The sequence below is a fragment of the Yarrowia lipolytica genome, chromosome 1B (assembly GCF_001761485.1).
Source record: "Yarrowia lipolytica chromosome 1B, complete sequence".
Classification (NCBI taxonomy): Eukaryota; Fungi; Ascomycota; class Dipodascomycetes; order Dipodascales; genus Yarrowia; species Yarrowia lipolytica.
Genome location: NC_090771.1, coordinates 2,209,640 through 2,224,895, shown reverse-complemented (window position 1 = coordinate 2,224,895; position 15,256 = coordinate 2,209,640). Strand labels below are relative to the sequence as shown.

The 15,256-nt window shown below is 47.7% G+C and overlaps 2 protein-coding genes across 2 annotated transcripts; both read right to left on the bottom strand.

Annotated features, from left to right (window-relative positions):
- Nucleotides 1–88: 88 nt before the first annotated feature.
- YALI1_B22158g (uncharacterized protein) lies at nt 89–9,034 on the bottom strand (the record flags this gene model as incomplete). Its single annotated transcript, XM_068282105.1, has 1 exon — nt 89–9,034. The coding sequence occupies one exon, from the start codon at nt 9,032–9,034 to the stop codon at nt 89–91; it is 8,946 nt and encodes a 2,981-aa protein (XP_068138206.1).
- A 2,251-nt stretch (nt 9,035–11,285) lies between these two features.
- YALI1_B22109g (uncharacterized protein) lies at nt 11,286–13,901 on the bottom strand (the record flags this gene model as incomplete). The annotated part of the gene is made up of 1 exon (XM_500999.3): nt 11,286–13,901. The coding sequence occupies one exon, from the start codon at nt 13,899–13,901 to the stop codon at nt 11,286–11,288; it is 2,616 nt and encodes an 871-aa protein (XP_500999.3).
- Between the last annotated feature and the right edge of the window lie 1,355 nt (nt 13,902–15,256).

The window sequence follows — 15,256 nt, the reverse complement described above, 5'->3', positions numbered from 1 at the left end:
AGAATGTTCCAATAAACACCATCTACAGTACAAATACAAGTGAACAAATTAACATAAAACATTTATGGATACTAGTTCATCACAAGACTCAGATCCAGAAAAGAATAAAGAAAATAGCTGTAGTGAGTAGTCCTGTGAAGGGTATCGAATGGGAAGACCCACCGTTAGCTTGCATAGGTTTAGGATAGCCCTCTACAGGCGGTGCAACTTGGCTGGGGGTAGCAGCGTCGAAGGAGACACTAGTGGTGCTAGGCAAATGTACAGGAGAAGTGTTTGCACTAGAAATAATGGCACCATTAGTTACCTCGTCATTGTTGCTGATTTGTCTAGTAGGCTCAGAAGTAGAGCCCTGGGGCTTTTTAAGCAAGTCATCAACTGTGAAGTTAGACCCAGGAGTAGATAGAGTAGGCGTTGAGATGCCAGGGGTGTATGTGGAGGTATTATCTTCCTCCGAATCGGTATCAGCCAGTCTGGATGACTCTGGCTTGATATTCCCATGAGACGGTGTGCCGAGTAAGGTAGAAGACTCAGAGTAGGAAGTCATAGGCAAAGCAGAAGTGGAGGCTGTGGCTGTAATGGTGCTGGACCCAGAAGCTGAAATAATGGATGTCTCGAGTACAGAGACAACTGCAGACTCAAGTACAGAGACAATCGAAGTTTTGTCGGGTACAGAGACAATCGAAGTCTCCTTGGACACAGCGATAATGGAAGTCTCGGGTCCAGAGATAATTGAAGTCTCAATGGATGTCTCGGATACAGGAATAACAATCGTCTGGACTTCTGTGAAGGTTGACGACCTGACTTCCACTGACGTGGGAACCGACGGAACAGCGTTACTTGCGACAGAATGGTGAGTAGAAGAGGTGTCGAAAGCAGCCACTTCAATGGGGGTAGAGTTGGAAAAGAAGACAATGTCAGGCTTCATTGTCTGTGTGTGTACCATAGTAGTAGTCTTGCTAGCCTCAAGAAACGATAAGTGAGAGACAACGTCAGTTGAGCTTTCTGTAGCCACGGAAGCTTCACTTACTACCCATATGGGAGCTGTATCTTTTGAAGTAGACTCGTTTGCTACATCACCAATCATAGTAGCACCAGATGAGACAACACTTGTGGGAATGCCATGCTCCACGATTTCAGTAGCTGTAGTGGAATGGATATCAAGAGTAGATTCAAGTGAACCATTATCGGGGGACTGAGTGCTGTCTACACTTGAGGTACCATCAGCCCCGGCTGGTAAGGTGTTATTAGCAAATTCAACAGCTGTATTAGCAGCATTCTCGGTTGTTAAATCTTTAGCATTTGCAGAGGAAGTAGACGTGGATACCAGCTCGGGTGTGCTGTGGAGAATAACAGGGACAGTTGTTGCCGTGACAATTGAAATTGGTAGACTGTCGGCCCCAAGGGTCAAAAGAGTACCTTCGGCTGTACCAACGATGGAACTCGTAGAGTAAGACCCCTGAATCACATGTTCAGTTGCAAGGCCGTCTTGGCCTGGCTCTGTCAAAGTAGTAGCCTCAATATCGTACGGCGTCTTGGAAGCCACTGCTCCAGAGGGGAGCACAGTAACCAGCTTTGTGGACAGTCCGTCTTCGCTAAACTCCAGCGTTGAGCCTTCCACATTTCCATTTATTGTCTGAGCAGCAGAAGGAGCTTGTGTCACATGTTCGGTGAGCAACCCATCGTCTCCAGTCTGGATGTAGGTAGTAGAATCAAATCCAAATGTAGACTGGTTAGTAACTGGTCCCGAAGGAATTTCAATGATGACCGCAGTAGGAAGGTTGTCATCGCCTACCACTAATTCAGTTCCTTCGGCGGTACCAAATACAGTCTTGGTGGCTGAAGGTCCAAGAGTGACTCTTTCAGTAGGAGATCCATCTTCCCCCGTGGTGGTGAAGGTTGTGGCGTGCAAACCATAGATTGACTGAGTGGTCACAGGAGAAACTGATGAAGCGTTGGTCATCTCGACCGAGGATTCAAAAATTTCGATCAAAGAGCTGGTTCGGATGGCGTTTTCTGTGGGCAAATCATCCTCGATGGAAGTGGTTGTTTTTGGCCCGAGAGGTGATTGCGTTGCAACAGGAGCAGAAGTGATGTCCTTAATAGACTCAGTGGCTAGAGGGTCTAGACCATCACTTAATGAAGTCTTATCACTTTTACCGATTACGGTATTTGTAGCTGATTCCCCGTCAAGTGATCGTTCTATAGTGAGGTCATTTTCACCAGTGACAGTCATAGTGGTAGGATAAAGCCCAATTGAGTGGTCTGTCGTAACTGCAGCTGTCGGTATAGTTGTAATATTTATCATGGAAATGCCATCATCTCCAAGACTCATTGATGTACCGGCAATAGTATCAAACACCTTCGTTGTGAATGGGTGAGCTTTAAGCACTTGTACAGTGGGCAACCCATCTTCACCTATGAATGTGTACTTAGTTTCGTGGATCCCGTATGATGTCAATGTAGTCACAGGGCCAGAAGGAATCACGGTAATGATCTCCACGGGGGTGTTGTTAAGATCAAAAGACAAGGCAGCTCCCTCGGTAGTACCAAAGACAGTCTGGGTAGACGAAGGTCCCAGGATAACTCTCTCTGTCGGGAATCCATCATCTCCTGTAGTAGTTATGGTGGTGGGATAAAAGCCGTAAGAGAACTGAGTAGTTCCAGGCGCTTTCGGAGTAGCTGTCACGATCATTACTGGGGCACTGTCATCACCAAAGCTCGAGAGAGTTCCAGCTGAAGTGCCAAGAGTTGACATGGTGGTTGAAGGGCCCTTGATAACTTGCTCAGTAGGCAAACCATCCTCACCTGTGAAGGTGTAATTCGTCGCCTCTAATCCAAACGAATATTGAGTAGTTACAGGTTCCAGGGGAATCACTGTGACAATCTCTACAGGGATGTTGTTGCCATTAAACGACAATGAAACTCCTTCAACCGTACCAAACACGGTCTTGGTCGCGTAAGGGGAATCAACAACTTGTTCCGTGGGGAATCCATCCTCACCAGTGAAGGTGAGAGTAGTAGGATAAAGGCCAAAAGAGTGCTGCGTAGTAATGGGAGCTGTGGGTGTGGCCGTGACAACCATAACTGGATCTCCTTCTTCTCTGAAACTCAGTGCAGTACCAACAATTGTACCAAGAACTGATGTTGTAGAAGATGGACCTTGTATAACCTGTTCGGTTGGTAGGCCATCCTCGCCAGTGAAATTGAAAGTGGTGGCCTGGAGACCATAGGAGAATTGTGTAGCCACGGGGGCAGAGGGAGTGGCGGTGATGACTTCAACGGGGAAGCCATTGCTGTCGTATGACAGAGCTGTACCTTCAACCGTACCCAAAATGGAGCGGGTAGCTGAAGGTCCCAACACGATAACCTCTGTTGGATATCCATCTCCACCTGTAATAACCGAAGTCGTAGGGAAGAGTCCGTAAGAGTACTGGGTAGTAACAGGTTCAGTGGGTGAAGCAGTAACAATCATGACAGGAATGCTTCCGGCGGCCAGACTCAGCTCTGTACCAGGAACTGTGCCAAAAACAGATTTGGTAAAGGAAGGCCCATTAACAATTTGCTCTGTAGGCAATCCATCCTTTCCAGTAAATGTGTAAACTGTGGCTTGAAGTCCAAAAGACGACTGAGAAGTCACAGGAGTAGACGGAATCACGGTGATGATCTCAACGGGGAAATTGTCATCAATAAAGCTGATCGCAGTTCCTTCAACAGTACCGTAAACTGTCTGCGTAGAAGAAGGACCCTTCACGACACGCTCAGTGGGAAAGCCATCTTTTCCAATTGTGGTGATAGTGGTGGGGTATAAGCCATAAGAGAACTGGGTATTGACAGGACCAGTGGGAGTTGCTGTCACAATCATGATTGGAAAATCATCATCCCCAAAACTGAGTACAGTCCCAGCAGCGGTGCCAAGAAGTGACGTTGTCGAGGATGGGCCCTTGACGACTTGTTCAGTTGGTAGACCATCTTCACCTGTGACTGTGTATGTCGTACCATTCAGCCCGAAGGAAGATTGAGTCGTCACTGGTCCAGAGGGTGTCACAGTAATGATCTCGATGGGGAAGTCTTTGTCAAGCGCTATTGAGGTTCCTTCAACGGTACCGTATACGGTCTGAGTAGCTGATGGCCCCAACACAACATGTTCAGTGGGATATCCATCTTCACCTGTGGTGACAAAGGTAGTAGGATAGAGGCCGAAAGTATGTTGGGTAGTTACAGCAGCTGTTGGCATAGCAGTTACAACCAAGACAGGAATTCCATCGTCACCAATACTCAACATTGTTCCAGCGTTAGTTCCGAAAACCGATTTCGTCGAAGAGGGTCCTAGAACCACCTTTTCAGTAGGTAACCCATCTTCACCAGTGAATGTATAAGTGGTGCCTTGAAGACCAAAGGACGATTGAGTGGACACAGGTCCTGAAGGGACAACGGTAATGATCTTCACAGGAAATTCATTGTCAACCATTGACAGTGAAATGCCTTCAACGGTACCAAAAACTGTCTTAGTAGCATACGGACCTTCAACGATTTTTTCTGTTGGAAAGCCATCCTCCCCTGTAACAATGAATGTAGTAGAATTCAGTCCATAGGATAATTGGGTAGTGACAGGTGCGGTTGGAGTAGCGGTGATAATCATCATTGGCACACCTTCTTCCCCAAAGCTCAGAGAGGTACCAGCAGCAGTACCAAGAACCGACTTCGTGAAGGAGGGACCCCGAATGACCTGCTCTGTAGGCAAACCGTCGTCGCCAGTGAAGATGAAGGTGGTACCATTGAGACCAAAAGATGACTGGGTAGCAACAGGAGCAGAAGGAGTCACTGTGACAATCTCAACAAGGAACTCTTCACCATCGAACGATAGGGCTGTGCCTTCAACAGCGCCGAAAACGGTCTGAGTAGCAGAAGGTCCCTTCACCACGCGTTCAGTAGGAAAACCGTCCTCACCTGTGATGGTGAACGTTGTAGAGTGAAGTCCGTAGCTGATTTGGGTGGTCACAGGTGCTGTGGGAGTAGCCGTAATAACCATGATAGGAATACTTCCAGCGGCTAGACTCATATTTGTACCTGGAACTGTACCGAGAACAGTCCTGGTAAATGAAGGTCCTTGGATAATCTGTTCCGTAGGCAATCCATCATCTCCGATGAACGTGTAAGTAGTTCCTTGAAGACCGAAAGATGAAAGGGTGGTAACAGGTCCAGTAGGTATCACTGTGATAATCTCAACTGGGAAATCATCACCATCGAAGCTGATGGACGTACCCTCAACAGTACCGTAAATAGTCTGTGTAGCAGAGGGACCCTTGACAACACGCTCGGTAGGGAAGCCATCTGCACCGATAGTAGTGATGGTAGTAGGGTAGGAACCATAAGAGAACTGAGTCGTAACTGGACCAGTTGGTGTCTCCGTGACTATCAAAATAGGCAGGTGGTCTTCTCCAAAGCTCAATGCAGAACCTGCAGCAGTGCCTAAGACTGAAGTTGTTGCAGATGGACCCAGGACAACTTGCTCTGTGGGCAATCCATCTTCTCCAGTAAGAGTATACGTGATACCTTGGAATCCAAAAGAGGATTGAGTCGTTACAGGGCCAGTGGGCACCACTGTAATGATCTCAATAGGAAACTCATCAAGAACCAGCAGAGAGGTTCCACCAATAGTACCGAACACCGTATGCGTGGCAGAAGGTCCCAGCACGACACGCTCGGTGGGGAATCCGTCGTCGCCAGTTGTAGTGAACGTTGTGGGTTGAAAGCCGTAAGAAATTTGAGTGGTGACTGGAGCTGTAGGGGTGGCAGTTACGATCATAACGGGGTTACCATCGTCTCCGAAGCTCAGAGCTGTTCCAGCAACAGTACCAAGGATGGACTTAGTCAGAGAGGGGCCTTCAATGACTTGTTCCGTTGGCAGTCCATCCTCACCAGTAAAGATGTATGTTGTGGCGGTCAACCCAAACGACGACATAGTAGTGACGGGGCCGGAGGGTATCACAGTGATAATCTCAACGGGGAAGTCTTCTCCAACAAAGGACAACGCAGTGCCTTCAACTGTGCCAAACACAGTTTTAATAGCAGATGGTCCATCCGCAACTCGCTCTGTCGGAAAGCCATCTTCGCCTGTGACTGTAAAAGTAGTGGGATAAAAGCCATAAGAATGCTGAGTTGTCACTGGTGCGGTTGGAGTGGCAGTGATGATCATGATTGGAAGGCTTTCATTAAAAAAACTTAACATTGTGCCTTCTACAGTTCCCAGAACTGACTTCGTGAAAGAAGGACCCTGAACAACCTGCTCAGTTGGCAACCCATCATTTCCTGTGAAGGTAAAAGTCGTGGCTTGCAATCCAAATGACGACTGCGTCACCACAGGCCCCGAAGGGGTTATTGTGATAACCTCAACAGGGAAATCATTTCCCTCAAATGACAGAGACACACCTTCAACTGTTCCAAAAACAGTTTTGGTTGCAGACGGCCCATCGACAACTCTCTCGGTAGGGAAGCCATCCTCCCCGGTGACAATCAAAGTAGTAGGATAGAGACCAAATGAATGCTGGGTGGTGACAGGAGCTGATGGTGTAGCAGTGACAATCATAATAGGGGTACCATCATCTCTGAAACTCAAGCTAGTGCCTTCAACTGCACCAAGAATTAATTCAGTGGACGATGGACCTTCGACAGCCTGCTCTGTGGGTAAGCCATCTTCGCCAGTAAACGTGTATGTGGTGGCCATGAGTCCAAAGGATGACTGAGTTGTAACAGGACCTGAGGGTGTAACGGTTATGACTTCAATTGGGAAATCGTTCGCATCAAATGACAGAGCTGCTCCTTCAACAGTACCGTAAACGGTCTGAGTGGCAGAAGGACCAACAACAACACGTTCTGTAGGAAACCCGTCTTCACCTGTGATGGTGATAGTAGTTGGATAGAGGCCGTAAGAAAACTGAGTAGTCACTGGAGCTGTGGGTGTGGCTGTCACAACCATTACAGGGGCTCCATCATCCTCAAAGCTCAGTGTAGTACCTGCGACAGTTCCCAGAACTGACTTTGTTAGGGAGGGACCCAGGATCACCTGTTCAGTGGGCAGTCCGTCGTCCCCAGTTGTAGTGAAAGTGGTAGCCTCCAGTCCAAATGACGACAGTGTGGTGACTGGCCCCTCAGGTGTAGTTGTGTATCTGGCTGTTGCGTCGCCATCATCACCGATAATAAGAGAAACGCCTGCAATTGGCCCGAGGACATAATCTGTTACTGTTGGCGCTGAGACCACACGCTCGGTAGGCAGTCCATCATCACCAGTAAAAGTGTAGGTGTTTGCTTGGAGACCAACATCAAATTGAGTTGTAACAGGACCAGTGGGAGTCGCTGTCACAATCTTGACAGGGTCGCCATTACCATCAAGAGTGACTTCAGTACCAACAATTGGACCAAGGACAGTAGATGTGGACTTCGGTGGCATTGTTGTCATCAAAGTAGGAAGGCCATCCTCACCTGTGGATGTCTCAATTCCAGATGTCAATCCGTAGGTTGTCTTTGTCGCAACAGGGCCAGTTGGGGTATTGTAGATCATGACAACTGGTTGGCCATCCTTGCCTGAGGCAACACCAATGGTCTCGACTGTGGCCCATGTGGTGAGAGTGGTGGTAGGTTTGGCAGTGGTCCTCGCCGTTGCGAGACCATCGTCACCAACGAATGTTATGAGACCTTCATCAAGTCCATACGCCGTCTCTGTGATAACAGGAGGGTCTATGGTTACTATAATAACTGGCCAGCCATCCGTACCAAACACAATATCTCGTCCATTAAGAGTGCCAGTGGTGTAGACTGTTGACTGAGGCCCGATAATCTCATAAGCTGTGGCGATACCATCAGAACCAATCACTGTACTGTTGAAGGATTCCGTAGCGACATAGGTGACAGTCTTTGCGGGAATGATCGTATCGCGTACATACGGGAGTCCGTCGGCTCCTTTGAAGGTCTCTTTACCAGCTGAGGGACCAGCCACCGTTGTAGTTCCAACTGGATTTGTTGGGACAGTTGTCACTATCACAGTGCCGATACCATTGCTGCCTACCTCGGTAGTAGTACCAGCAATAGGACCCATAACACTGGCTTCGATGATCTGGGTCTCGGTTACCACTAAGATGGGGAGCCTGTCCGAGTCGAAAGTCACACCTTTTCCAGTGACTTCACCAGTGGTCAGTAGAGTCAACACAGGAGTTACAGTGACTCGTGCAGTAGGAATACCATCTTCATCACCTACGTAAGTGACTGTTCCAGCCTTGTCGCCGACGACTGTAACTGTGGTAACCGGAGTTCCGTAACTGGGCAAACCATCGGAGCCAAGAGAGACTCCATTGTTAGGTAGTGGGTCTTCAGGGACAACAGTTACCCGTTGGCGCAAAAATCCATCATCACCAATATAATCGAGTGTCCCAGCGATGGCTCCCTGGACAGTACTGGTAGATATAGGGAGCGATGACGTGGCGGTGACTGGGTGAGTAGTGGTCACATAGGAAGTCAAATAGTTCGTCTTGTAGGATGTTAGCTTTGAAGTGACAAGAGTAGCACATTGGGGCAAGGGGGGCAGATCGCAGCCCTTCAAGGCTTGTCCGATAGCCCAATTAATAGCACCACAAGACAGGCAGGTGTCGACTTGCTTGTGCCGACGTCGAGCTGTAGGGCACATGCAACTTTTGGATCCGAGGCAGGCGGTGAGCTCGATAGCAAGGGAGGAACAGTCGAAAAAGCATTGAATCAGTCCTTCGGCGACAGGAGGTTTGTAGGTATCACAGTCTACGATAACTCGCTCGTATACGGTTTGCTCCACGGTGTTGACAGAGGCAATGGTCGAAGTAAGTGTTTCCGTGGTAGTAGTGGTGTAAACGGTTAAATATGAAGGAGTGGACGTAGTAGAAGAGGTTAAACCAGCTTGCTTTGACGAAGTGGACGGCCTATGGAAACCGAAAAAGTCAAGTATCCCTTGAGCTTCTGTCTGGCTCGATAGCAGAACCAATGCCACAGCGAAGTACTGCAAGTTCACCATTTTGTATTGGAGAAAAGTCGTTCAAGAGACTCTCGGAATGTGGGACGGACGGTTTATTTGAAGTACGAGCAGCAAACAAAAGTTGTCTTTTAGCTCTTTCCGATCTGCTACTTTTGAACTAGCTCGTGTTAAATGAAAAATCGTAAACAAGTGCCTGCCGCGTCGCCGATTCCCACGCTAGTGTAGGGGGCCACATTAGTGCAAACTGATGTTGAATTTGGTTAGTACGTGTGGAAGAGGTGTGAAAACTTAGTACTTGTGCTTGCAGCGTACAGTAGATAAAGTTTATGGCGGTCTTTCCATCTACATCCAGGTCTCCGGTGTTCGATACAATTCTCAAGAAATATCGTGAGCTTGAAAATAAACGTTTGACAAGTACACACGTACATACAGTAGTGACCTGCATTTTTAGGCAACAATTAACCGAAGTGTTTGTAGAAAGGACATGTATATACAGATAATCTTAGGGTATACTAGTGAATTACCCTGCTCTAATTGGAACTGTGTCTGGCTTTCTGGTACGGTACAGTAAGTGCCTCCAAGCAGTTGCAACATCAGAGATTCATGGATTAGTTGCAGATAGATGCATGGTGGATGGACTCAGCTCGGGTATAGGTATCATGTGAAAAAAGCCTCGATATTTCTTACTGGTGTCAACTTTCTTTCTTCCGTAGGCGGGTGGTGATGGTGCGTGTACTGCTTTACAGTATCACTACTCTTTTTTTACGAGTATAGTACCGGTGCTCGTACTCGTACCAGATGTCCAAACTGATAGACACAACCTTTTTCTGCCCGGCTAAAAAACTTTAATATTAAAGGTGAAATTCCAGATTTTGGTCCTACAGTAGAGTGTGAACACTAACCTCATAACGCCTTGCTCTCTCTGAGGTAATCGAAGATTCCTGTCACGTGGTTTAGTTCACGAAATTAAATTCTAACACGCACTAACAATTTTACATGAATGGTCTGACTCGATGTCTCGACTGTATGAAGAAGTAGAAGTTGTTCTACACATATCAATGCATATTGGGTTGAACCTAAACTTATAACTTATCCGCCAGTCTTTTACAAGTTGCGGTAAGTAGTAACATCAAATATGAGGTGAAAAAGTCTCACGGACTTTGTTTCCTTGTCTACAGCGTCGCAAGGTTGCTGCGACCCACTACATGTTAAGAGGCCTGTCCAGGTGGCATCCCGAGCTACTGTAAAGTAGTACGGTACCAAACTATAACTGGGTTCTAGATCGATAGTGTACGATGAACTGTGCAATATACCATATTTATCGCGATGGCATTAGAATGGTCAAGAATCTATACACGCCCACTACAAATATTAGTGAAGACTGAATGAAACGTTTCGATCAAAGTAGCATCCATCAGCTTTTGCTTCCTTAATCTGAAGTGTTTCAATAGTTGCAGCGGCAAAGAGTTATTCCATCGCTATTTTTTTATTTTTTTTGTAAACAAGGAAATATATTATTACAGTAACACTAAAGATTTTGAGAGACCTGTCGGGATGTTTCTGGCGCTTTATTCGCGCCATATTTGCCACCAGAAGAAAGAAAAACGAGTGACCCGCGCTTCAATGTTTTTACTGTAATTTCCCTCGTGCATTAGCTACTTGCAAGCCACTAAAGAAGAAACAAGAAAAAATCCTTTCATTTTCGTCTCAGGCAGTAGCTACTCGTAAAGAACAAGCGCATCTGCAATGGTTTTCATGTCTTAACTCCATGGATGTCTTTGCTCCATGGATGTCTTAACTCCATGGATGTCTTAACTCCATGAAAGGCGGAAGCCGCCATGGTGTAGAGTAAGTTATGAAAAGAATAGCTCTTACGACTAATTGCAGCCGTTAGATCGAACAAGGGGTGCACTGGTGCTAAGAGACTCCACAAGCAGTACAAGCATGTGCTCTACTGAAGGGCCAGTTTCCAACCCTGGTCATCACATATGCTTCAACAAGGGGATCGGAATGAAAGGGGTTTGGTTCCTTTGTTCCTCTTTCTGGTCTTAAAGAACATTGGCACGGCACTTCCACGAATGCTCACTCTTGTGTTTCTGGAATGGCAGATCACCGAGCGCCCGCCCTTTAGGCAGGCTGCTCGTTGCCTACAGTGGACCTATTCCCGTGATATGCATGCGTATATGCACTCGTACTTTGTTACATCCTGGTAGAACAATCTCCCAAACGCGCCCAGTGGAGGGACAATACTGTGGCAAGGGAAAATATAGAATGAATGCATTAAAATAACTTATATACTAAGATGCGAATCTCGGGATTTCATTCGTCCAATGAAGTCGTCGAGGTGGGCAAAGTTGGACTCTTCCATGGCGAACCGTCTATGAGTTCGACTGTTCACATGGTCTTTGAACGAGGTGAACTCCTGCTTGCAGTTCTCGCACCAGGCTTTTCGCTCCTGCTGAGGCTCTGGCACCGTGGGGATTGTTCGCGCAGCATCAAAGCATTGCAGTAGCTTGCTGCAGTCAAAGAGCTCGCGACTCTCGGCCACCTCACACAGATTTTTCTTCATCAGCTCGTCGTACAAATACAGCGAGGCATAGTCCCAAGCGCTTTCCAGATGCGAGTATTTATAGACCATTTTAGCGAAGAACAGAGTAACCGAAGCCACGTGGAGTTCAAGACGATCGTACTCTCTTCGATTCTCGTCAATCTCATGGCCCAGGCGTCGCTCGATACCTTCATTAATAATGACTCGGAAAACAAATCTTCTGTCCAGAAGCGATCTCTCAGCGTACTGAGGGAGAACAGCGCACATGACAAGCTCAGCCAGGTCGACAATACCTGCCACTACTGGTCTGGTGTTGAGAATGTGGGCTGCCACATTAGGCAACAGAATGGCCGTGGCATGCAGATGATCCTCGGTGATGGTGAGCTTAGTGGGACACTCGGCAGCCTGGTTGAAGCTGGAGGTTGAGTTCTGTCGCATAGAAGGCCGCTTGAAAGCCGCGGAACCTGAGTGGATCGAGGTCTGAGACTGGCATTGTGAGGGAGCACTGACAGGTAGGGAGTTCTGAGAGGGCTGGGACTGAGGAGTGGCCTCCCGCTCCATGGGTCTGTAGGGCTCATGCATGATATTACGCTTCATGAGAGACACCTGTCTGGAGGGTACAGAAGCAACGACAGGAGCTAGACCGTTTCGGAGACCTGCATCTCCGCTCTGGGCAATCGATCGAGAGTTAGAAATGGGCTGCACACCGGACGCCAAGATATCTTTCATGCCCGAATTGGACCGAGTTGCTTTGGCGGTCATGCTCTCTGCTCGTTTCTGTGCGTCCTTAGCTCGGAGGAACTGATGCTTTCCCATGAAATTGTCACACCAAATGGGGAAGTCGTCCTTGTTGTACTCCTTGATCATGATAGATCTCATGGATTTGTCCAGGTCCCAAATGTACACGTGGGGTCCTCGAAGATAGTGGAAATCCTGTCGATGGGCTTCGGGGTCTCGGTCTGATGGACCGGCCACGCGCTCCTCCTTGAGGAGAAAGCCAAGGCCCACATCTTTGTTGCCCCCTGCAACGCCAAGCGCATTATCGACAAAAGTTTCTCCCAGCAAATGTCGCAGAAACTTCTCCAACTTCTCGTATCCCCATACCTTGAGTTGCAGCTTGTGTGCTGTCAGTAGAGCCGGGGGAAGTCCTTCCAACTTGCCATCCTTATACTGGTCAGCAAAGCTCTGCCGGGTGACAATGTAGTTGATTTTGTTCTCAAAGAAATGGCTGATGTTGGATCCAATGTGATCGAGCAGAGGTTTGACCCGATCAATGTTAGACTGACTCACCTTGAGAAAGTAGAACTGTGCGTTTCTCATGATGGGTCTCCACTTGCTTCGCCACTCCTCCAAGTTGTCGATAGCCACACGCTTCATGTGTTGCTTCTCCAACTGCTGTTGTTGCTTGTCGATCTTCTCTGGCTGTGACATTTTGCTCTGTTGAATCATTCGAAAGTGGTCCTCGTACTCGTTAGGGACCTTGATCTCTCGAGCCTCCTGCACTGCGCGCGAAGGAAACAACTGCAACTGTGGATCCCGAGCTTCTTCTCGCCGAGCTTGAGATACGCGCTCTCCCGGCAGAAGCAAAGAATGTTGTTTCTGGTCTTCCTTCTCGACAGTGTTGTTGTTTTCCTCCGTGACCACCACGCCACTTGCAGCGTGGTTCTCTCTAATAGTTTTGAGCGTGTTATGGGCAGCTTCCACCTGCTGTTGTTGCATATCTCCGGTTCTCCAGTTGGCATCCTTCTTAGGGCCACACCGCTGTTGCAACACCGTGTTGGGGTCGATAAAGGGCTTCAGCGTGACGTTTTCCAGCTTGAGACGCTTATATGCCTGTTCGCTCACCTGGTTATTTCTCTTGGGTGTGGGTGAATGCGACGACGAGTCGTTCTCATGGCTGATGCTGTTGTTGTTGCTGTTGTGATTCTCCTTGTCAGAGTCGCCCTTGGTGATCGCCTGAGAAGCCTCCAATGGCACGTCCTGGTTGTCGTTGTGGGTCGCAGAAATATCGTGCATCGTTAAATCGCCAGCATGGCCTTGAGCCTCGCCTGTTACTGCCGAGTTCGTCGTTGTAGTCGTGGCTGCCACTGTCGTCGTGTCCTTGCCCTCACTACTGTCGGGTCGTGACAACGACTTGAAGGCATCGGCTGTGGCAATACTGGCCTGTGAATGAGAAGTCACGCTGGTGATGTTGCTCTCCTGGCTTTTATGCATTTTCGGCGACACCATCCGGCCGCTAGGAGGTGGAGAGGGACTGTGACGCGAATATATCTGAGCCGTCTCCTCAAAGTCCTTGGCGAGAATTCGCCGGGGTTTCAGATTGGTCTTTTCCTTGAGAGGCGACCGTTCCACGTCCATGTCGATAGGGCCGGGAAATTCCTCGATTTTTTTCGATGTTGTGGTGTCGAAGTTTGAAGCAAACAAGACTATAAGTCAGGAACGTCAAATATTGGAACGCGTCGCGACTTTAAGTTTGGGCTGGTAGACATGGCACCTACCAAAATTGAATAAATTGGAATGCGACGACAGCGAAATGGGAACGGGGGTTGGACACGGTTTCAGGGGTTTCTTTGTATCTACTGTACAATTCATCGAGTTGTGTCATCATCACGTGAGGGAAAAGTATGTACTGTATGAAGGTAATGCATCCGACGACCAAACCCTGTTACGAGCTGTGTTATTATTGAGCCTGAGATCATGGACAGCCAGTAGGCACGAGCTGAACCAGTTCCTTGGGCTTGTGTATTATTTTGGCGAACACGGTTGGGTCCCAGACATGAGATTCTACTGTAGTGATACACCCGTAATCTGATTTAGAAAGTTACTCGATTTTTAAGTCGTTCTAGCTCATCAGAACATATCTCCAAGTGCATCTCCAATACGTCCTGGCCTGAGACCGTCTGTGCATTTACGGAACCCTGAATTGACCACACAGACCCTTGAAATTCTGTTATGGCAACCGGTACCAGTACAAATTGTACCGATATTTGTCCCTTGTTTTGCAACTTACTGTAACTACAGTACATACAGACACCCTCTACTGTAATGGTACATACGACCCTTTTCACCTGTGCGGCTTTTAATCTGCAGTCTTTTGAAAAAATGGTGATGTGTGACATTAAGCAGTTTGGCCAAGTAAGAGCCATCCTGGGAGTTGAGCTCAGAATCCACACACGCTCCGCCGATGTTTATTACTTGTACTTGTACAATAATATTTCCTCTTATATGTTCTACTCTCGCTTAAAAGAGGTAAGAAATCGTCCCACATTTTGCTGTATCCTGGTGTGATTTAGATTTCATAAAAGATGAGCTAAACGGATTGGGCTTGATTGCTGATCAGGGCACTGAGCAGTTTGAAAAGCAAAAAAAGTCGATTATAGCCATTGAAGAGTGAACATGAACATAGAGTGGCCATTTGTACTGTTTCTAGCGACTTTCTGGGCCTATGGCAAGTTGTAATTGCCTACTTGTAGAACCCACCCCACTAGCACTGTCAGTTTGCCTCCGAAGTCCTAAAGATTGCATACAAACATCTGAGGGACCCTTGTTGTAAATCAGCAGATTCTAAAGCACGCAATATAAGAATTTTAACACCGCGATTGAGCGGCACACCAATCTCGGCTACACGTGCTATAATTCCACCCATGTATTCAATTATTAGTGCACGCCCTCCTGGGCGCATATTACTGTTCTGCCCTTGACATCATCAACCC